The sequence below is a fragment of the Ochotona curzoniae genome, unplaced genomic scaffold (genome assembly GCF_017591425.1).
Source record: "Ochotona curzoniae isolate NIBS_2020 unplaced genomic scaffold, NIBS_Ocur_1.0 contig_4612, whole genome shotgun sequence".
NCBI lineage: Eukaryota > Metazoa > Chordata > Mammalia > Lagomorpha > Ochotonidae > Ochotona > Ochotona curzoniae.
In genome coordinates, this window is record NW_024466343.1 from 7,601,960 (window position 1) to 7,626,200 (window position 24,241).

Here is a 24,241-nt window from a genome sequence, read left to right on the forward strand (position 1 = left end):
CTTTAAATAGGAGTTTTATAAAATTTGATAAAATTCTTAACTTCAGGTGATCTCTTTATCATGCATCACACAGAACTTACAAGTGATTTTCTAAATTTTTTAGTTTATCAAAAGGTGATTTGTATGAATTTTTTAAATTATTGAGTTGGGAGTTCCCCCTTATTCTACACTTGAGAAAACTAGAGCTCAGACATATTGAGCAGTTTTTCCAAGGACAAATGACTAAGAGATGACAGATTCCAAACTGAAACTCAAGAATGTTCTTCTGATTCTAAATTCATACAGTTAATGGCATCTGCTAGTGTGCACCTGTGCTTATATGGTGGTAATGAGAATTGGGGGGAAGGAAAGTCTAAAGGATGTTAAAAGACAAAATCAATAGACAACAGTGATTGTGTGTAGATCGGAGTTTGATGAATCACAGTTAAAGATGACATTAAAGCTTCTTTACAAAAGGGGTGTTGGTATGTAACAGTGACTGTGCGAATACATTTCATATTGGTGGAAAGATTAATTTTTGGTCTTATGGAGTCACATATTATATTAAAAACATACCAGTAGACCTGTTACATAGACACTTGATAATGCAGGCCAGAGGTGCTATTGAAAGTCAGTGCTGACAATGTAGATTTTAAATTGGAACAATGGAAGGACAGTGAGAAAATGAGAACCTGGAGAGGACAGACATTGGGTTCAAGCCTTGGAAAGGGGGTATCGCCTTCCTGAGGGGTTGAGGAGGAAAGGAAATAAAACTAAAAGGCGGGAGGCTGAAGAAGGACCATAACCACACAAGATCTTAGAAGCCAAAGGCTAATAAACATGGCTAACAAACACCTACAAGGAAACACATGTGCCTAATTTAATCTTCGTAACAGCTAGAGAGCCAGGTTCATGAGGGCGGAGGCTTAGTTAGCTAGGTTAAGCCTTACTTCCATCACTCAACTGGTAAATCCTGGAACATAAACTGGAATGCATGTCTCCCAGCCTCCAAAGCCTGTTTTCTAACAGGCAGTCTCCAGAGTGCAAAAGGCAAACTGTTGCTTGGGGAACAAAATGTTTAAATAAAAATAATTGGGTCACCGGCCAGCGCCGCGTTGGCCACATCTGGCCACAGGTTTTGCTGCACCTCAGCTGTGAGTGTGGGCGCCTTAGGGTCCACACTGCTAGAACACCTCGCCATGCACCTGGGGCTGGGACCCCTACCTGCTGAAGCTTATTTAATTAAACTTTAATTAAACTTTTTGGTTTGAACAAGAAGATGTATCAAAGCTGTCTGAAATCTTTTCAGTGTTTACTAGGCCTGAATTCAAATATTGGAATCAGAGACCTAGCAGTACAGTTTAACCTGTACAGAAGCGGTGACCATGACTTCAAAGATGCTGCAAAACTATGAATGCAGTCTTCTCCAGACACAAGTGTCTTTTCACCACGGTTACAGTACTTTCAGCATGCAAGATTATAAAGCTGAAAGTCAGTAAGGACAAAATGGTAGCCACACTCAATATTAAAAAAAAAAGTCATATTTGATAGACTATAAGCAGTTACAGAAAATTGAGCAGCAAATTTAGGGAGAGCCTGGAGATTTAGTTACTCCACCACAGAAAAAAACAGAAACAGTGGTTGAATTGCCAGCACAGAAAACAGAGAAGATGGTAGAGACCTGACACAATGTGAAGATCTGACACAAGATAATAAAGAGTGGAAAAGGAAATTTTTGGAAAATGCTGCCTTTTCTCAAAAGGCTATAAACAGAGTGACTTGTGTCCAGACTGGCCTGGGCTGTCTCCAAGAAGATCTAAGGACTTGGGAGTTTGTTTGACTTTTATAACAAAGACCCTAAGATGATTGCCTTAAAAGCAAAGAGGCTAACATGACAGCTGAGGTCTGACCCATAACGTGGTATTGATCAGATAAGGCTCGAGTCCTCGCTCGGCTTTGTCCCTCCTAGGTCTGTGCTCTACTAGGAAAGAAAATGGAGCCATTTTGTTTTTATTTTCTGGATTGGTTTTGTTTTGTTTTTAAAGCAGAAGGCAGTGTCCTGTCCTATCTGTGGTGTGAAATACATTCATTTAGGTCTTCAGTAGGCATTCCAATTTGACTAAATCAATATGTTGTACAGACTAAATTAGTGTTACTCTTATATACAAAAAGTTATTGTAGCCTATCCTCTAAAATGTTTGTTTTATGTATATTTACATGTATATTCTAAATCAGTATGGTAGTACATGCATATCATTAATAATTGCATAACTGGTAAAATAATATGTATGTGATCATCGAATATTCTCAAAAACTTCCTACCATGAATCTGCAGTAAATTATTTCAGAGAATGTTGCTTCATGCCACTATGTAAAACTGCCTCATTTTTTTGTCCCATGCCCAGTTATAAACTGCATTCACTTCATCTATTTGTGTTATCTTTCAAATATAATTTAGTCCAATACAAACTATTTCAGTGATTGCTTTCATTTCATTCCTTGGTATTTTCAGAAATTTCTGAAGCACTTTTGAACTTAGTGATAGTGAAGGGAACAGAGACCCTAGGTCAAAGAGACCTAGGTTCAAACATAAACTTTTACTTTACTAACTCTGTCATCTCAAACATTCACCTGGTTTTTCAGAGCCCTTGCTTACTTATCTGTGTGATGAAGATAATATTGACCTTGTAGTTTATTATAGAGCTTGACAATACCATGAGAAGGTAGTGTAGCCTGGCACAGAATAATTTTTTCAATGGCAGCAAATTGCAATCATACTAATAGTAGCATTTGTTATAAAGAACATCTGTGTTGCATTGATTGTCTCTTTTCCTCCAAGTGATTGTCTCTTTTCCAAAAAGAAGTTTGGTCCATATTGTTTTTAATTCAACCTTACAGAAGCATGGGCAAAAGTGGTTTTTTTCTTTTCCTTCTGAGAGACAAAGGACTATCATCTACAGACAAGTGAGTTGGGAAATGCCATTTACACCGGACAGCAATGGAACAGCTGTCCCGGCCTTGTGTAGAGTAGAAGCCCTGGAGATATGGTGGTGAAATCTAGAGGTTTAACTGTTTGGCAGCCTTAGCTGAGTAGGAGGAGGTGAATGTCAACACCCACACGGGTGCTGGTTGGTGTGGTGACTGTCTTTTGCTGTCTGATGCTCTCCACAGATCTGTACTCCCGACTTGGTGGTATTCCTGGCATGCGCTAGTCAGAAGCTCAAAGAAAGGCTAATGAGGCGTGCAGAACAACAGGGGCGTCCCGATGACAATCTCAAAGCCACTCAAAGGAGGCTCATGAACTTCAAGCAGAATGCTGCTCCACTGGTTAAATACTTCCAGGAAAAGGGGCTCATCATGACAGTAAGTGAGCTACGTTTATATGTGTCCAGTATTAGAAACAGTCCTTCCGGTTTCTGATTACTTGTGTTCTGCTTAGAAATGCTCCTTGCCTTAAAAAGTGTCCTTTTGGGTTACAGAATCAATGAAAATATGGGTGAAAATTTCCTGGTTTTTCTTTATTAATCTATAATGATAAAAAGAAACCACTTCCATTTTAGTTCTCAACAAAAGTTAATATATTAAAATTAGTGTGAAATAACAATGTAAGTAATTTTAAGCAATATTCATCTGGCTTCTCAACACTCACATCTTTGGAAATCTAACAAAAGCTACACATTTATAAATCCAGTGCTGGCATAATGTCACAGTACACTTAAATTGTAAGTTACACTTTATTTATTATAATGTACTACACAAATGAGATTCGGATGGCACACCAAAAAAGTGCCCTGAAGATGTAACTTGTCCTAAAGAAGTGAGCCTATTCCATTTGACAAAATACAGATAGTAAACATTTTCCTAAATGGGTAGTCTGTTTTGTGGTTACTGAGATTCATTGCACCGATGAAGGATGAAACCAAAACAAGAGATGATACAGTTTTCAGAATCTAGGACATCAAAGATGCGAATCTGACTAAACTGTTGACCCCCGCTACATCGGATTTGATCGTGAGAGCAAAGAGGAGACAAATAAACCACAGGCCAGCTAAAGAAAACACTTTTATGTATGAGAACACTAAAACTCCAGCAGCTACAACTCTTCTTTCAGCTTTTGAGCCCTATTCATCTAACGGGAGATTTGATTTCATAGGATTAAAAGTGAAGCATGCCCATCATTATAAACGGTGTATGACATAATGCACATAATGACATAACGGTGTATGGCATAATGAAGACATTTTTCAGAAAGTTTAGGTAAATCACATTTAGGCTTGCCCATCCACAGACCTCCTGTGACCTACCAGTTTCTGGCTTCATTCACTGCCCTAAGTATCTTTTGACCTGAAAGAGGCAATCATGACATTTGAATAGCACTCTTTGCAATTTGGGAATATTTATTACAATTTCCTCCTTACAGAATTATTATGTCAGAGAGTCATAAATCTAATCTGCAAACTGATCACAATGCCAGGTTCATTTTCTGCCCTTAAACAGACAATATAAAAGATTCAGGAAAAGCAGGGTAGCTGTTTCTGTGGACATTTCTGGTTGGGGTTGTGATATGTTTTTCTTACCAGTTATCCATGCTAACATCTGCATTATGTCATTAAAAAAAAAAAGGAATTTACCCTGCAGACCAAACCCCAGCTGCAAGGTACAGAGCTAGAATTTTAATTGACGTGGCAAGGCTTAAAGGTATTACCGAATGTCTCTGATTACTCCCTGCCTGTCACATTCGTCATCACAAGCAGAGCAGATTTCCCAAATGAATGCAGAGAGGGGATTGTTAATCGACTAATATTTTGCATGGAGGTGAAATGCTATTGCTTGTAATTGAGGGATTCAACAACAATGTGGATAACAGCCTTTAACCTCACCACTAAAACCAAATGGGCTTTAAGATAAACACTTTTAATTACTGGGAGAAAACATGGCTTAGAAAGTCACCTTTTAAAAAGCGTTGAACACAAACAGGCTGAGCTCTGGGGAATATAATTGGAAGAACTAGTCTGACAAAGGAGCCAGTGCTACATTCTAAAACACATGTTTTCTTTTAAAAACCTGGATCATAGTTCACTTTACGAATTAAAATATGTTTGGTAACTCTCCTGCTCTTTACGATGACTTAAATAATTAAAACGGTCACTGGTATCAATCATTTGGCATATTAAGATTTTTGTAAAAAGGTTGATGAATGTTCAGGATGTGATGTGTAGTGAAACTGTGTTTTCATTAGCTACTGCTGCTTCATTCTGTTGTTTTAATTTTTACTGTCTTGTAATGAAAAGCTTTATGTAGTTCCTATTTAGTGGATTTGGTACCTAAGTTTCAAGAACCAGTCTGCAAATGTCAATACATAAGAAAGACAGTGGAGGTATTCTGGGAGATATTTATTTGGATGGCAATGATGGATATGTGCACCTGAGTATATGGCCTTCTGAGCTGCTTTCCAGTTGCTCTTCCTAATTTTAAACTAAGTAGGCAATATCTTCTGGCATGAAATCTGATAGAAATAGAACCTCAATATCTAGGCCCTGATGTAACATGAAAACATGAGAAACATCCATTTGGACCTTAATAAAGAGCAGCTTGTAAGGAATCACAATAGGCCTTCACCTGCTCTTGCTTTGTGGAGAGCTAGCAGGACAACCCTTTCCTGAAAACACTGTTGCTACTCCAGCAGGACTACATCTGTGTTACCATAGCATGTAGGTTTTTCAGGTCTTAGTTTTAAAATATGCAGAACTAGATTGAAAGTCCGTATCATGGACTCAAAAAGTTAAAATACTATGATACCTTTTGTGCCATGATCTTTTACATAGTAACAAAGTGAAAGCCTTGAGAGGTGGAGCCATTTGCACTAAAAGTGGCACCCAAATGTAGCACGTATACATGCAGTCCTAGAGGACAAATTATGCTGGTTCCTAAACAGCATCAAAACAGGGAGAACAAGCAAAGTCTTTATTTATAGCTCATCTCCACCTTCTGTCTCTGTAACTAACAAACTCCCTGACTCACAACTTTCCATGGCCCAAATTCACTCAGTATCAGTCCTATTCACACTCTGTAGGCAGGCAGCAGACCAAGTGACTCAGCGAATGCATCTTATTTCTAAGCTGGGAATTGATTATACAGCGACGCTGCTGTCAGCACCTGGTGATAAGAACTCTCACACCAAGGAATGCAATATTCTCAACCACACAGATGTTTACAGACAAAATGAGAGCTTAAAGAAAATACACAATTCCTCCCTATCACCAAAAAAATATAAAATATTTTTCTATGAGTTCTACTATTATACCCTCCCATGAAGTAGAATGCGAAACAACATGAGCAACTTTTTAATTGCTTAAGTATGAGGCAGGGGTCTCACATGGTAATGATGAACAAATAAAGATATCAATCAAATGAACACAATTGGAAGACTCACATTAAGAAAATTCCAATTCCAAAAAAAAAAAAAATGCTAACACACTTGAGTTAACATCCAAGCTGCTTCTACAAGCTGGGTTTCACAACAACAACTTGTCTTCATAATTGGTTTTAAATGAAAGAAAACAGAGTAGTAAATGTGATCCTAACAGCTTGAACTTTAAATGCTACAGTTTTGAATTTTCAGCTGGTTACTCTTCCAGGAGAAATCAGTAATGAGAACAAATTTAACAACAGTGTCCATGAATGTTTCAGACATAAAGAATTTAGTTTTCACTGACTTTAGATGTTATGATGTTATAACGTCACTGTTGGGAAGGTAAAAAAAAAAAAATGGTATGTTAAAATTCTTGGGCTAAATTGGCCTTAGTTTAAGGCCCAACTAATTGGCACTGATCAATAAAATTGAAGAGAAATGATACTAAAGATTGAACTGACCACTAATCCAAAAAAAAAAAAAAAAAGACAAAGAGGAAAGAAAAAAGCAGATATTCAAGCCTTGATAAATAGGAAAATATAAGGAAATATTACAAAAGAGATAGTCCTTTAAAACAATAGCAAGCAATTCTTGAGTTTTAATATATTCTGAAGTATTTTTTTCAAATACTTCACATACAGTAGGTCATTAATTCTTACAGAATCTTCACGAAGTAGCTACTATTATCATATCCATTTTGTAAGTGAGAAAACTTGAAAGAGTAATTTTCCCAGGATCTCACAAGAGCTGTGGAGTTTCAACCCAGACCCAGGCCTCTGGCCCTAAAGGCTATACTTCTGATTGCCATGTCATCCCTTCCTTCATTAAAACAGGACATTTAATGTACTCTGGACCCATCAACCGCTTTCTCCATTTATCATTTGATAAGCATCATTATTCAGCTATAATCATTTTTTCTGAAAACAATGATGAGAAAATTAATTCAGTTGGTGAAGTGCATTGAGGAGTTTTTGAAAATGCAATTTTTACTAGGTAATAACATAAAATAATTTATAAAATTGATTAATCTGAGCATACATTTCAAGCAAGGTAATGTCATTTGTTGGGGGTGGGGTTTTTGTTTCCCTGTATTCCCAGCTTCTCCTTACCATGCTCCTTCCTTCTGCAGGCAAACCCTGTCCTCATGTACTTGGAGCTATTTCCCCATTAAGCTTATCTTTCAATTGTCATGCATTTGAATAACCTCATTGAGGGTCTCTCTGTTCATGATGCCCTTTTCATAAGACAACAGTGATCCTTCTTTCATTCAGCAATCATCTCTTGGCTCTCCAGACAGTAACCTATTCAATGTACCACGTCAGGCACCATAGAGAATAGGAAGATGTTATATAAATGTAAACCATTTGAACACAGCACAGGTGAAGCTAAATGTCCCATGCAGAGGTATCATAACTAGACCAGGAAGATTAAGGGCAAATGTGGATTAAGGGGAGACTCCACTTCAAACATTGGTCTTTGAGAGCAAAAACAGGTTGGTGAGCAGAAACAGAAACAAAGGGTGTTAGAATCATCCACAGGACAGGGCAGGTAGAGCAAGAAGTCTCAAGAGTTAGAAACCAGGGACCATTCTTCTGGGAACTGCCTGATGGGCATACTGAAGTGTCAGGATAAGAGTTATCCTGTGGTTATGGCCAGCTTTAAAGGCACTGGAAAAGCAAGCAATGACTGGAAACACCAGCAACTGATGGTTACGTGTACAACAGGAAATGGAGGAGGCAACCAGGAAGGACAGGCTAAAGGCCTGAGACTGGGTAACAGGTTTCCCTTCTCCAACTATAATGTGGTATCTACAATCACCTGGCACCAATTGCCAACATGGAAGTAACATAAAAATATTCTTAGGAAAAATGGCACTAATGAGTCACATGCACATGAGGTGTAATTTTCTTGATCATTTTGGGTTCCCATTTGAACAATGTTCGTGGTGAAGTTGAAAGGAAAATAATGTAGGGTATTCCCATCTTATCTGTGAGAAATACATTTCAAGATCTACAGTGAATGCCTAAAATCACAGCTCCACACCCTAAACAGAGTATGTTTTTTTTCCTATACTTACATATCTGTGATAAAGTTTACTTTGTATATTAGACACAGGAAAAGATGAACAATAACTACTAACGAAATACAGCAACAATAACAGTGCACCATCTAAGGTTGTAAAACTGTGGTACCCATCGCATCTTACAGTACTGCATTCATCTTTGTAAGGATGTGATAAAACAAAGTTCAGTGCCTCCTGGCACAACATTCTGTGTCTCTCACCCACAAGTTTAATGCCTTTTCATCTAAACTAGGCACGAATGTAATTTTTGCATTTTGAAGTACAGCCATAAAAATTAGCATGAATTTCATTACCATATTCGCAGCTTCACAGTTAGTAGATTTTTTTTTTTTTGTGGGAAATCATAGTAACCTCGGCGTATGATGCTTTGTCTTTTTTTAAGTTGAAAATTTTCACCTGATGAATAAGTGACTTAAGGGAAGGGAGAGTATATTATGTAGCCAGACTGAACATTCAACTGATTCATGTCCTGGGTAGGACACAGTGAGTGTGGCAGAGTGAAGTTTCATCACACGATTCAAAATGGTACACAACTTAAAACTTATGAATTGGTTGTTTCTGAAATTTGATATTTTTGGTCTGTGGCCAGCTATAAGTAACTGAAATCATGGAAAGTGAAACCAAGGATGTATGGCTCAGTCACCAAAGACTCTTAACAAGGTCAAATCCCGTAAAATGACATTTAAATGCATGCAAAGAGTCTGTTGACACACCAGCTATTGTTTCCACAAATAATTACTTCAAAAGAATCCAATGAGTAAATAAGTTAATGAATTAAGTCAAACAACTTATACGTATTAAAAACTATTCCCTTTACACAGCCCTGCACCTTGTAACTGAGCAAATAATCCACTAAAGTTCTGCATAGTAATCACCACAAATGAAATGTTTACATCTTCAAAATTTTCTCATGGTGAAGAAAGAGCTATTGCTGCTCTGGTCATCAAATCTTCATTCCATACAGGACAAAAAGCATCCTTAATATGCAAAGTTTTTTTATTTACATTGTATGATTATCTAATTCTTACATACATCTTCTGAGGTTGATTAAGGAAACAGAAGCTTAGAGAAACTTGGGAACATGCCATAAATCCTAGAGCCGGAGGGTTGAACTAGATCATGGCTCATTGTCTTCACTTGGCTTGTAAGAAAGGATTAAGCCAACACTTGTATCCCAGCAGAGTTAAGCCCTCTCTCCCTCAATCAGAAAAGATACCAACAGTGTTATCTCATTGTGACCTGCAGGGGTTTGACTGAGAAGCGGTGACACCCATTGAAAGGAAAGGAGTGAAATACAGCAACATATTAAAGAGGATGTTTTAAAAAACAACAGTTCATGGATTGGGCAGCCCCAAACTACAGGTGGTTTAAGGGATCCAAAATTGAAGAGCGAAGGGGAGGTTTTTAAAGGGCAAGCAGAGTAGTAAAGCAAAGGAAGTATTTAGTTGGAAACTGTTACATGGTTGACTCATTCTTGTCTGTTCTGCTGGAAAGTCCCTAGCATTTTCCATTAATGCAGGAATATTTTAACAGTAGCCCAAATAACATTTTGCACATGCTTGCAAATCATACAAGGTTAAGGTCCCTAAAGAAGCCCAACTATTTTTAATGTCCTCATTGATAATTCTTATCATTTTTTTAAGATTTATTTACTTGAAAATCAGAGTCAGAGAGAGAAGTCAAGACAGAGAAAGAGATTTTCATCCTCTCCTTCACTCCCCAGATGACTGTAGTAACCAGGCTGAACTGTGCAAATACAAGGAGCAGGGGCTTCACCCATGGGTCAGTCCCTGCGCTTCTCCTACGCTATTAGCAGGGGGCTGGATTAGAAGTGGGTCAGCCGGGATTCAAACAGGCACCCATATGGGATGGCTGGTATTGCAGATGGCAGTTCTACTTGCTATACCACCATCTTAGACCCAGTAATTCTTCTGTTTTATTTACTTTACCATACAAAATCATTATTAATGTAATCATCTGTTTAAATTTACTTCAATACATGTAATCATTATTATTACAAAATAAGAAATTTCAATTTTAGGAGAAATGGGGAAGAATTGGCATACTATATCAAATGTTGTGCCAATTTTTTGCCAATTTTTACCTATTTTAATCACTCAATATTCTACAATAGATACTAAAATTATTTAATGTCTTATGCAACTAGGCATTTCTACCAAGGTGGTGTCATTTCTGGTAAAACCAAAGTTTGTTCTCCTTTCTCAGATAAATTTTAACCCATAAGAGCTGTCCTTTCCCCCCACCGACTCCACATCTCCTACTGCCCCTCTTTCTTCCCCATCTTTCCTGCTTCATCTCTCAGACTTAGCTACTGCTATCTTCTAGCTCTGGCTTCCCCATCTGTTATTTTTCCTCTCATCCAGTTTGCCTCTGGAAGGTTCTTATCCAGGCACCTCCGCAGAGATGGTGCCTTTCCCCAGTCCAACCTGAACTAGCAGATGGGACACAGTTAGATAAGGCCACTTGTCCCTGCTCTGGATGGAGCACACACAAAGGTGAGGAGGAGGGTGACATGGCCTCAATGTACCTGACCACTAATAGGATTGAAGAATGTATGGAAAACTACAAGTTGACATTGCAGTTACCTTCATTATAGAAATGCCTATGTGACTGGATGAACTCAAAACACTCAAGGAAGAGGTTACTCCATAAATTCAAAAGCAGTCGGGCATCTGACAATTGGAAGCGATTGTCCGAAGAATCAATGTTATTACCAAGTTCTGAATTAAAAATGAGAACTTGTGAACAGAAAAGACAGAATCAAGAAATAAACAGTTGGGAAAGAGTTGAGAAATAAAAGAAAGGTTACCTTAACCACTCTAACTTTTTGTTTAAGGAATCTAATAGCATTGTGTAAAATAATCTTGAAGCGGTTATTTTTATATTTCTAGCTAATCTGGAGTACTCAAAGATTATTGCCAATACTGATTTTCATTTTTCATCTTACATAGAATAACAAAACAAGTTTGAATTTAAAAGATGTCCGCAGAAAGGAAGATTGAATTTTTTTTAAAGATTTATTTTATTTTTATTGCAAAGTCAGATATGCAGAGAGGAGAGACAGAGAGAAAGATATTCCGTCTGATGATTCACTCCCCAAGTGAGCACAACAGCCGGTGCTGTGCCGATCCAAAGCCAGGAGCCAGGACTTCTTCCAGGTCTCCCACACGGGTGCAGGGTCCCAAGGCATTGGGTCATTTTCAGCTGCTTTCCCAGGTCACAAGCAGGGAGCTGGATGGGAAGTGGAGCTGCCGGGTTAGAACCGGTGCTCATATGGGATCCTGGTGCATGCAAGGTGAGGACCCTAGCCGCTAGGCCACGGCGCTGGGCCCTGGAAGCTTGAATTGTATAAAATAGTGTGTTGTAAGCCATTCTCTTCTGTTAATGTACTTAGCAGGGACCATGCAAAGAATATAGTATGAGCTTTCAAATATTCTGTTGAATTAATGCACAAACTAATGCATTGGGTTGTGTAAATTTATTCCAATAAGTTGAATGTGTACAAGAATGTGTCTAGATTTCACTCGGTTGGAGCAGATAACTAGCTTTTTGGTCATGTTTTAAACTCTCAAGTTTTCAAAAATTCCTGCTTTCCTGCTTTCTCTTATGGTTTGGCCTCTAAACCACTGCCAATTCACAGGTTATCTCAAGGTGCCAGCACTTGTGGCAGATTTCTGAGAAACACTACAGAGTGTTGCTTCAGGCTATTTCCACAATTGCTGTTAAATTCTAGATTGAGCAAAAAAATTTTAAAATAATGGGTTGCTTGTGTTTTGTGTTTTGTTTTTCTTGAGTTTTCTGTCTGGTTGGTTGGCTTATAAAACAATCTTCTTCTTAACTAAAAATTTGATCCGAGAAGACCAGGTGTTGTTTATGTTGAGATCTGACCTTGTGCTTAAACAACTGGCTGTAGGAAAAGTGTTAAATGACTGTAGTTTACTTCTGGTTGCCTGTTCATTTCACCAATTTCATCTCAATAATAGCTCACTGATTTCCTAAAACTGCTTGGGCAGACAAGTTTGTAATGCTTCCCCTCCTCCACTCCATGTTTTGCAAATGACAGCCCTTGAGTTACTACAGATTGTCCTCTATTACGCATAGTTGTGCAGAGATTACGCTCCCTTCAGCTAGCACTGTGGCCCAGGCTTTACCCTCTCCCGACATCCTGATCTACTCACACCACCTTGACCTGAGGTAAGGGAGGCTCTTAAACTTGGGATGGCTTCTTCTGGAAGCTACCCTGATGGAGTTAGATGCTCCACCTCTGAGCCCCTGTAACATCCCTTTTTGATTCAATCAGGCAGTTATTAAATGATCTTTTATAATTCTCCCTATAGTGCTACAACTTCCTTTTCTAATTCTATAGTTTGCATAATTCTGTCATCTATAGAAGTCCCCTATATCCGCAGTAGTTTTATAGCACCACGGATGGTACTGAACTCTATATTACTATGTTTCCTTTACATACATGCCTATATAAAGTTTAATTTATAAGTTAGGCACATTAAAAAAAAAACTAACAACAAAAACTGATGATGCAGTGGGTTAAGCCTGATATCCTCCACACATCCCATATGAGCACCATTTCAAGTCCTGGATGCTCTACTTCCACCATTGTAAGTGGCCCTGATAAAACTCCAAGCTTTCGCCTGGGCCATCCCTGGACATTGTGATGGTCATTTGTGGAATGAACCAGTAGATACATCTTTTTCTCCATCTCTCCATTCCTCTTTCTCTCTGTAACTCCTCCTTTCAAATAAATAAATATTAAAAGAAAGCATAGTGCCCAGCTGTAGGCAATGGGGTAGGTTGCATTATACCTAGGCAACTGTTGGACCTGATTAGTGCCCAATTTGTGTTAACTATACCAGTGTCCCAGCATAGTCACCTCTTCTTTTGTTTTTTTCAGGAGATATGTTTGGGGGCAGATGCCGGTATACCAGCAACAAGGTCTAGGGACAAGTATGTGTGTGAGCCCTGGGTAGGGCAGGCAGGGCCCTAGGCTGCCAGGGCTTACCACCAGAGAACCGAGCTTGGGGATCTGCAGGCATGGGGGCAGGTATTGGAGCCAGGCTGTGGATTGCTCAGGGAAGCGGGAGATGTATGGGAGGGAGGATTACTAGAGAGACCTTGACAAGTGATAGTGACTTCCAGGGGACTTCCACCAGCCAGACTACTACACTTGCAGGTAAACAAGGGGGCTGAGACTGGGTGGTTTAGAGGAGGGAACCAGAGGACCTTTAAGGACCAAAATAGCCACCCACATGAAAGACCTGAGCTGGGATCATTGGAATCAACCACCACCTACCAGCGCACACAAAAGCCATGGCTAGGGTCCTGCCTGACAGGGCTCAACCACAGTACCCATCAGTGAGTTCTGGGGAAGGATGTGGACGATGTTAGGCTGGCTCATGACACTAACTAGCTCACAAGAGAACTTGGTTTGGGAGTAGATTCTGAGGGGTATCATGGGCTCACCAATGAAAGCTGGCATACCAGCTGGTTTATTCAACAGCTGGGGTGGTGATAGACTGAGCTAATCATGACTGTGGTACTCAATAGCACTCATGGGTCCTGGGGTTGGGCTGGCCCAGGATATAGTATCCTCAGGCACACCCAAGAATTCGGTGTGGGACAGACTGGGCCACAACATCTAACAGCTCACACAAAGGCCGACATGGTGAACAGACTGCTGGATAAGGGCCTAGCACCCACTTGCACACGTGGGATCTGGATTTTGGAGTGGGCCTGGTGGGGAAATTTGGGGAACTCCCATGGTGAGTTGTAGCTCCAACTGGTGAACACATGAGTTAGGTCTGGGTGTTGGTCAGATTGGGCAAGGCTGTTTCACTTGTCAGCAGGTATGTGGGTTGTCTATGTAGGGGGTGGACCAGGCAGAGTCAAGCCAAAACATAGCACACCAGCATATGTTGGAACCAGGATAGGGTGTGGGCCATGCTGATCTAGACTAGGCTATCATACCTACTAGCTTGCATGAAAGCCAGGGATGGGGGCATATTGGGCAAGCATAGGCTGCAGCACCCACTAGAAAGAGTGGGGAATACAGGCAGGCCAAGCAGGCTACAGCATCTGATGGCAAAGGCCAAGATGGGTGATGGGTTATGCTAGGCTGGGTCAGAGCAACCACTGGCAAGTACAAGATCAGTGGCTGGAAGCAAGCCTGCTCAGGGAGCTAAGGGGATAGCCCTGCCGGGTGGCAGTTTCCATTAGTAAGTGTGAGAGCCAGAATGGGGGTGGTGAACTGGGCTGTACATGGCTGCGGCATCCTTCAGCATAGATGTGGACTGGGTCTGAAGTGTCCTAAACTGGGCTAGGCTCCAGCACTTGCTGGTGCTCACATGAGCAGGGTAGGTATAGGACAGTACATTAGGGCCGGGGCTGGGTTAGGCTGCAGCTCCCGCCAGCATGAGCTGGAACTGGGAGCAAGCCAGGCTAATCCAGACAACAGCGCCTGCTGGTGGATGGTGAGGTGAGGTGAGGTGAGCTGTGCCAATCTGGACCACAGCTCCTACCAGCACATGTAAGACTGAAGCTCCCCTGCTGAACCACTGGTCCACTAAGGAGCATGAGATCTGGGATTGGGGGCAGACCAGGCAGGACAGGGCTGCAACACCTGTTGGCCTGCATGTGCACTGGGTTAAGGTGAGAGCCAGGCCTGGCTAACGGACTGTTACCCACTGGTGCAAGCTGATTGGGCTTTGCTGCAACACCAACTGGCATGTCTTGGAAAAATTTTGGAGCAAATTCTGTCAACCTAGAGCATAGAGCCACCTGGAAAGTGCAGCATCAGTGGCCAGGATTGGGTTCAGTAGGAAAACTGTGGGCACCTCTCTGATAGGCTGTAACTCCCACTGGTAAGCATGAGAACCATGGTTGGGGATTGGCTTAGCTAGACAGGAGTAGCACCTGCCAGTTTAAGTGTGGGTTAGATAGTGGGATCTGTTAGGTTGAGCAGGCTACAATACCCATTGATGTGTACAAGAGCTGAATTGGATGTGGGACTGACTAAACTGGGACTGAGTGCTGGCCTAGTGGGGGCTTGTAGGAGTCACCCTGACTGAGCTACAGTTTGCGCTGGTGTATCTGAGGGCAGAGTGTGTGGTGGGCAGGATTAGGCTGGACTGTAGCATCCAGGGTTTGTATATGAGATGAAGCTGGGAATAGAACTGACCAGGTGACTGCAACTGCCAGTGTGTGAGTAGGTTGATTTCGGTGATAAACTGAGCCAGACCTGACACTGGCTGGCTCAGACAGGGGTCAGATCTGGGATCACCTCTACCTGTATTTCTTTGGAGACCCTCATTCTTTGGATGACTGGACTCAGAACTACAAATTACAGCATCTGTGGTCTGACTGTCGAGTGCAGAATGGGGTCTCCATGGTTACTGAGGCCTATGTGGTGGACCGCACACCCAGAGGCTCGTTGCAGACATAACAACCAGTTCATTGATGTCTGCAGAGAACGTCCAGTACCATATAAAGCAGAATAAAGTGGACAGCTCTTGCTGACAAGTATCTGGGCAACTGGAGATTCTAAGATGGACTATGTCAGCCAATGGAGCTTGGAAGGATTTGCTCAACCTTGGAACAACGAAATCAACAGCATCTCAGAATTATCAAAAACCACTTAAGCAATATCCTCAGAATATGCTCCATATCAGGGACCCTGGGATGAGATCAGATAGCCTTCCCCATTCCTGGGTACTGATGCGATTGGGTTGCTGGGTTCACTCCCCCTTCTTTCCCTGCTTTCCCCAGATACCAGAAGAAAAAGGAGATTGGAGGCAGTTGTCTCCTCTACTTTCCTGCATTCCTTGACCCTTCTTACGCTTGTTGGTACTCCACATGGGCATGCATTCCTCTCAACTATGTAAACATCATCAAAAAGAAAATAAATTTATTTTAAAAAGAAACCATAGTGAAATAAAACAGTCATACAAATACACAACAAAAGTTACGTGACTATGATCCATTTCTCTAATGATACAAATTTTCCACTTAATATTTCCAAACCATGAGTAACTAAAACTGCAGAAAGCAAATTTACTCATAAGAGAGCACTATTATATTCTATTTTTATTTATGATTCTGCTGTCATCTTGACTGTTTTAATTCCAGCACCTGACTTGCAGCCCATAAAATTACCTTCAATATATATATTTACTAAATTAATGGACCATATTACTGGATTTCCAGTTAGATTATGACCTCATTAAATATGTGTATGTGTACTCAATGTATATAAAGAAAAACAAACAAAAGGAAGTTTCATTTGTCAATCTTCTATACCTTCTCCACAGTTGATACTGGCTATGTAACAACTTTTAAGATGTTTAATGTTTACGTTGCCGTGATTACGCTTTATTTTTTCTCTTAAGGCTAGATCTCTCAGTTCAAAGTGTGTATCAGAAATATCATGTCAAATTTTCTCTCTTTTTTTATGCTTCTAAAAGCCAAGTTAAGATTCTTTCACTGAATGCAAATTTCAGAAATTATGTGCTATAATGCTGAAACAGAAACTCTGTGAAGGAAGTGTTTTGACTGAGTTTCTCACCATTATATTCCAAACTCCTAGAACCCTACCTGGCACGTGGTAGCTGCTCACTAAAAATGTGTTGGGGAAGCCAGATTTAAACCAGTATCCTAACCACGTCCTGAATTTGGAGCCATACAGGGAGGGATCTAGAAAGCAAAAATGAACCCAAGGAGACAAGTGAAAGCAGCACCGTTTATCTGCAGAGAAAAACATGGCCAGTCATTTAAAAACTTAGAGGTATGAAACAAACACGTTCCCACCTGCTTTTCCTGCACAAGGCGCCCACACTCAGAGGACAGGATCTCATAGCACCTGCCTCAAAGGTAGACTGTGAGCCTCGGGGGCCAAGCACTGAGCACAGCACTTGCACAGAAAAAGCATGCTTCACAAACCTATCCCAGCCGAGCGAAACTTGTCAGGAGCTATCTTCTAGGTCCTTGATGTTGATTTTTCCTCTCTTTTTTCTTCTTCTTATTTTGCTTTCTCTGTCTCTATTGATTTTTTTTCTTCCGTTCTTACCTCTGAGGGTGATTTCTGTGGACACAAAGAACATTGGATGACACTGCCAATTTAACAATTCATTCATGTGTGTCATTCGGAATGCTGCTTGATTTCCAATATATTCTAAGAACTTCCACACTGGTGAAATAGACTTAATGATATATGTGACATTAAGCAAGAGGTAGTGTGGTGTGGCAGGCCACGGAATGATTTTGAAGTCGCAAAAATTTATGTTTAAAACTAGGCAAGCTTTCTAATCTCTCTCGAAACTGAAATGGCCTCATGAATAAAAACTTACTTGCAAGATTAATTAAGGAATAGAGGTGACAAGTATAAAGCAGTCATTTCACATGGATAACTAAATAAATATCTGTAATTACTAGTGTAACTGTGCCCCAAAAATGAGTTGAATCATAATATACACTAAATAACAGTAATAAAAGTAAGAGCTTATGTTGCTGAACTTTTCACTTTGCCAAACAACCTCATGTGAATATGTTTCAGGTGGCAACAGTTGTCTTCCATCACACATTCAATCATGTCTTAGGTACATCCATTCAAAGTAATGAGTTTCATGAGAAACCTGAAATCCAGTTCTGAAAGCTACTCATTTTTCAAAGTGTCTAAATCAAGAGACACAACCAACAGCTACTTATTTTAATGGAGACATTTTTGAGAAGAAATGTCAACCACAAATCTGTCTTGGCAGATGCATGCCCTGTTATTTTCTATCATTTAACTGCTCAGCTTTGGCAAATGAGAGCTGCCTGAAGGATGAGCAGCTTTCAGATTTCTACCCAGAGAAGCAGAAATGGAGTCTGTTTACCTCTATTTTAAATGATTTTTATGTGAAAGTCTTACGTTTCTTTTTTAGAGCAAGCAATGCTTATGTAGGTTGTGTGTGTGTGTGTTTGTGTGTGTGTGAGAGAGAGAGACTGTACCAGTGTGCTTGGTGTGATTGGCCTCTAGGGTTGAGGAATACAGAGCAATATAGGAAGAAAGCAAAAATCATCCAGAAACAACAACTGTTAACATTTTTCACCCTTTCTTAAACAACGTTCTTCTGTGGTATTTTGACAATATGTTGGTTGAACTCATATTGTACTCCGTTTTCGACATTTGTAAGATTTACAATTATGTCATGAGCATGTTTACAAGACACACAGTTGGACAGCATATTTACCCCATAGAAGCTTCTGTAGTCGTTACTCTGTATTTCTATCACAGACTTTGCTTGCAGCTCAGCTTAGAAAAAATGTGAGTGCCTGTTGTGAGACACATGTAGAGTTCATAAATGAAATTACTGTGTATTTTGGTCCCCAGCTCTCGAAGAGTCAAAGGCCTATATTTGTTAAATCTTCACACAGCCAGGCCCAGCATGGTAGCCTAATAGCTAAAGTCCTCACAAGTTTGTACCAGGATCTCACATAGGAGCTGGTTCTAATCCCAACTGCCCTCTCTTCCCATCCGGCTCCCTGCCTGTGGCCTGTGAAAGCAATAGAGGAGGGGCAAAAGCCTTGGGACCCTACACCCATATGTGAGACCTGGAAGAGGCTCTGGGTTCCTGGCTTCCGACTGGTGCAGCTCCGGCCATTGAGGCTGCTTGGAGAGTGAACCAGCAAATGGAAGATCTTCATCTCTGTCTCTCCTCTCTGTATATCTGATTTTCCAATCAAAATAAAAAATAAACCTTTAAACAAAAATGTGCACACAGCCCTCTCAGATCGCTCTGGGATGCCAAAGAGACCCAAGACCAACTTCTGATCCCAGAAAATTCACAATCTGAGCCCAGAGGTGAAGATAAATCTGAAAAGTACAGGGTTAAGCTCCACTTTTAACTACAACTAAAACTTTATCTTTGTAATTTAAAACGATTTCTCAGATCTTAAATTCTCCTGTCCTTGGCTGTTTCCAATTTAAAATGAGTCATACTTCAGAGAATTATGTTTTTCTTACCTCAGACACAATTATAATTTTATCCACAATAATGTGATTTCTAATTGAATAACAAATTTTCTATTCTTTCTCAAAAAAAAAAGCAAAGAGGAAAGAAAAGCCTATTTTTGTCAGCTTATATTGTTTACAATGATTGGCTTAAATTAAAATCAGTATTTTTATTGAGAAAAAGAAAGCATTCCTGAGCTCAAAAGGAGAAGAAAAAGAACTGTGGAATCAGAAAACTCTTTAATATTCTATGTAACTTATGTTATAGAAAAAAAGTAAAGCTTTTTTATTTTTGGTCACAAACATGTGAGTATTTTGACATAATTAAATGTTACTATGGAAAATTCATGTGCTTGGTTATGCCTAGAGATTAGAATTTTAAGGTTTTTTTCTTTCAAACATATGCCATTCTGATATGTATTCTGTTGATAATCTTAAAAAAATGAATAAAAATATTAAAATGGTGTATACTTAAAAGAACAGTAAACTAGCCAGTTGAAATGGAGCGTGGAAAATTCAGCTCAGACATCTAAAAGAAGCCAATAGAATGTTTTCCACTGAGGAAAAGTGCATGCTCAGCTGACTTTGAGTCTTTCTGAGTCCTCTGCCCAATTTATAGTTTTACTTCCTCATTGGGTTTCATGGTATCTCAAAAAAAACTACAAAATCCAGCAGTTGTGCTTTCTTCGCCATCCATCAAACTTACTAGGAATTAATGATACAAAATATATTCAAAGCAGAACAATCCTGTCAGAGCTGAGAATTGTAGTGCAGAAGATGAGTTTGCTGAGGCTCAGGAATGGGTTGGTGATGGGACCAAAAATGGTAGAGTTTAGAGGATTTTAGAAGCAGGTGCAAGAGTAACACAGGGAAAAGGTCGAATGAGGCAGTTGGCACAGGATAAATGAATTTACCTAGAATTCAGTTCACAGAAGGCACTAGGTAGTTCATTTATTAACTCAGCGAGTTTATGTTGTCATGGGAAACTGAATTGCCATTGAATGATACTACCTAGAGAGCCGCAGTCTCTGCAAACGCAATATCTTTTTTAAAAGGTTTTGTTTAATTAATTATTTTTATTTCAAAGGCAAATTTACAGAGAGAAGGAGAGACAGAGAAAAAGATCTTCCATCTACTAATTCATCACCCAAATGGGCCGCAAGGCCAGAGCTAAATTAAGCTGATCCAAAGACAGGAGCCAGGAATTTCTTTCGGGTCACCCACATTGGTGCATGAGCCCAAAGACTTGGGCCATCCCCCACTGCTTTTCTAGGCCATAAGCAGGAAGCTGTGTGGGAAGTGGAATAGCTAGGATGTCTGCACTTGCAAGTGGAAGATTAGTGTGTTAAGCTACCATGCTGGCCTACAAAAACAGTTTTCTTAAGGCTGGCAGAGGCAGATAAGTCAAGAAGGAAAGAGAAGAAGGTCAAAGATACTAGAGAAAAGGAGAATTGAGCATCACAGATGCTAAACTGAAATTATGGCAGGGAAAGGCAAGTCAAGTGTCCAAACTTGTTCCTTGAGAAGTCAAGTAAATGAGAACTGTGAAAAGCCTGCTTGTTTTAATGATTGGAAGGAAGTTCATGAATGTATCATCCATGGCTTATGTGGTGGGTTGACAGAGACCAGATGGGAGTAGGCAATAAGTAGGAGGTGAGAAAAGAGTTGAGTGGGCAGGTGTAGAAAATTCAAGTCATCTGAATATGAGGGAGAGGACAAAAGTAAGGCAGTAGTTACATGGGCAGTGGAGTTGAGAAAAGTTTGAGATTTCTTTTGTGCTGGTTTGTTTTGCTCTTATATCACATCAGTTTTCTTTGGGAATGAAGACCTGACTCTAAATCTGAATGTGATTATTCTTGTCCAATAGGCTAGAATAGATTAGAACCAACAATTCAACTGATTTCAACAGCTATGTTTTATCTTTGCAGGGCAAGGATTAAAAATAATGAGATTAACTCTCTTCCTTTTAGAAGCTACTGCATGATGGAAACAAACTCATAGGAAGAATGTTCAGTGCCAGGAACAGGAGGTCACATAATTTAGGCCAAAATAATAATAATTACTTAAAAAAAAATAAGGACGACAAGGGCCAGCCCAAAGACAACACATACTCTCTTTTAGCCCGCTTCAGCTGGCCCTCCATTCCAGCTGGCTTCTAGAGCAACATACCCATTCCTCTTCCTTTACATTTTTCAGATTCTGTCTTTCCCTATCATTTGTAATTTCATCTCTTTTGTTCTCACACTCCACTTTTTGCCTCATATTTAGTGGGATGTGGAGTAGTATTAGGGCAAAGAGCACCAACTTAAGTCTCCAAGGAAAGTGAATCAGATCCAACTTGCATCACTTACTATCTGTAAGACTTGGCATATTCTCTCTTCAGTTCCTCCATCTCCAAAGAGTGGTAAAAAATGCACCTCTGACAGTAGATGAAACATATGAGTATTTCAGAAAATCCATGGGAAAAAACAAAATTGAAAGATTATTTTGGGGCCAGTTTTAAACTGCCAGCTGAGATGCCGAATCCCATATGGGCACCAGTTTGTAATTGGTAGCTCCACTTCTGATCCAGCTCCCTGTTTTGTACATGGAAATGCAGCAGAAAGTAGCCCAAGTGCTTGGGCCTCCGCCCTCAATTGAAGATCTGGAGGAAACTCTGCATTCCCTGGCTTTGGCTTGGCCTGACTCTGGCCATTGTGTCTGGCTCTCTCTCTTTGTCTCTCTCTCTCTCTCTCTCTCTCTCTCTCTCTCTCATTATGACAGTAAAAGATAGCTTACTGACAATGTTTTCCACTCACACCATAGAGATAATAACAGTACCTTTAGGCTTTTTTTTTATCTTTTCACTTCCATAAATAGCCCTTTCATTTTAAAACCTTTTTTTTTGGTATTCTTTTTAATTTTCTTTCTATTATGAGGTTTAAAAGATCAGCTATATTACATAGACTTCCACAGGTTGTTGTTCAACATTTTAATGCTTTGAATCTGCCATTATCTGCCCAAGCATATTAATTGACCTAGAACATCACAACTCAGGAGTTTCCAGAAATAGCACTGTGACACCAACATGATCCCTCTTCATGGCCTGTGCTTCCTTATCCTAGGCTTGTAAAAGATTACAGTAATTCATTAAGAGTATGCAATCAGGTATGCAAATATAATTTATTTTAAAAAGATACTGTCTTATTTAAAGATCAAAGACAGAGCGAGACTTCTTCCACCCACTGTTTCACTCCCTAGACGGCTACAGCAGCCAGTGCTGAGCTGGACTGAAGCCAGGAGCAAGGAGCTTCTTCTGTGTCTCCCACATGGGTGACAGGGACACAAGTACCGGAGCTGACTTCCACTGTTTTTCCTAAGCCGTTGGCAAGGGGCTGGGTCAATTGGAATCATCTATACTCAAAAAGGTGCCCAAATGAGATACTGCCATCACAAGCAGTGGTTTTACACACTATACCACGATGCTGGCTGGCAGACAGCAATTTTCCAAAAGAAGTTTTGAAAAACTCATACTGTAGGAATAAAAATGGTGAACAAACATATTTCAAAAGTGGTCAGAGGTGGACATTTGACGCAGCAGTTAAATCACCACTTTGGAATACCCACATCCCATAGAGTATCTGGATCAAGTCCCAGTTACTCCACTTTTGATCCAGCTTTCTGCTAATGCCTTCCCTGGGAGGCAGCAGATAATAGCTCAGGTACCTGCTTCTCTGCCCCACACATGTCACAAGCAAGGTGGAGTTCAAGCTTCCAGACTTCAGCCAGGCAAGCCCCACCTGTTACTGGCAATAAGAAAGTGAACTAGAGGATCAAAGATGTCTTTCCATCTCTCTCACTTTCTCTCTCTCCCTCTCTTTCAGTCTCTCTCATTCACTCTGCCTTTCAAATAAATGAAAGTAAATACATTTTTAAAATATTTTAAAAATTAAATTGCTACCCCAGTTCACACCATGTCATCTGTCTACCAGGTTATTGTAGTAGTCTCCTGACGGTCTCGCTGTTTTCAGCCTTACCTTCCTGTAGCCTTGTCACATAAGAGCCCAAGAAAACGTCTGTGAAAGTTAATCAAATGATGCCTCATCCCTATTTAAGCCTTTAGTGATTTCTCAGTTCACTCAGTTAAAGCCAAGTCTTTACCACGGCCCATGAGGTTCACATGGAAGTGGGAGCCTATTATGTCTCTGACTTCCTCAACCGCCGCTGTCCTCAGCATTTATCCCACTTCCTTACAATTCTCCCCACTGTTCCCAGAAGGCTCCAGCCTTGAAAGCCTTGACCTTGGCTGTTCCCTCTGTTTGCAGCCTTTATTCTGAGACCCACATGGCTTGGTTCTTACTCTCTCCAAGTCTTCAATCAGATAGTACCTTCTTGCCAAGGTCTTTCTTGGTCTCCTGTTTAAATTGTGTGTCCCTTCACCTCCTTACTTTATTTTTTTATTGTTAATAACATTGTATTATGTGATACAGTTTTATAGGTACTGGGATTTCCCCCAACCCTCTCATAACCCTCCCCCCATGGTGGATTCCTCCACTTTGTTGCGTAACCACAGTTCAAGTTCGGTTGAGATTCCTTCATTGCAAGCATATACCCAGCATAGAGTCCAGCATCTTATTGTCCACATAAGTTCAACGGCTTCTTTGGGAGACCTTCTCTGGTCTGAAGGTAGAGCCAACAGAGTAAAATCACAATCAATCAAAAGCCCCAACATAACATCAGCAACAATATACAATGTTATAGAATT

General features: G+C 40.2%; 1 protein-coding gene and 1 pseudogene across 1 annotated transcript in view; both read left to right on the forward strand.

Moving 5' to 3' along the window:
* AK5 (adenylate kinase 5) overlaps window positions 1-24,241 on the forward strand; it is a 236,446-nt gene that overhangs the window by 55,027 nt on the left and 157,178 nt on the right. The window contains exon 6 of the mRNA XM_040987298.1: window positions 3,151-3,342. Coding sequence (XP_040843232.1) covers window positions 3,151-3,342 — 192 coding nt within the window. The remainder of the gene's footprint in view (window positions 1-3,150; window positions 3,343-24,241) is intronic.
* Window positions 1,259-1,819, forward strand: LOC121161012 (annotated as a pseudogene).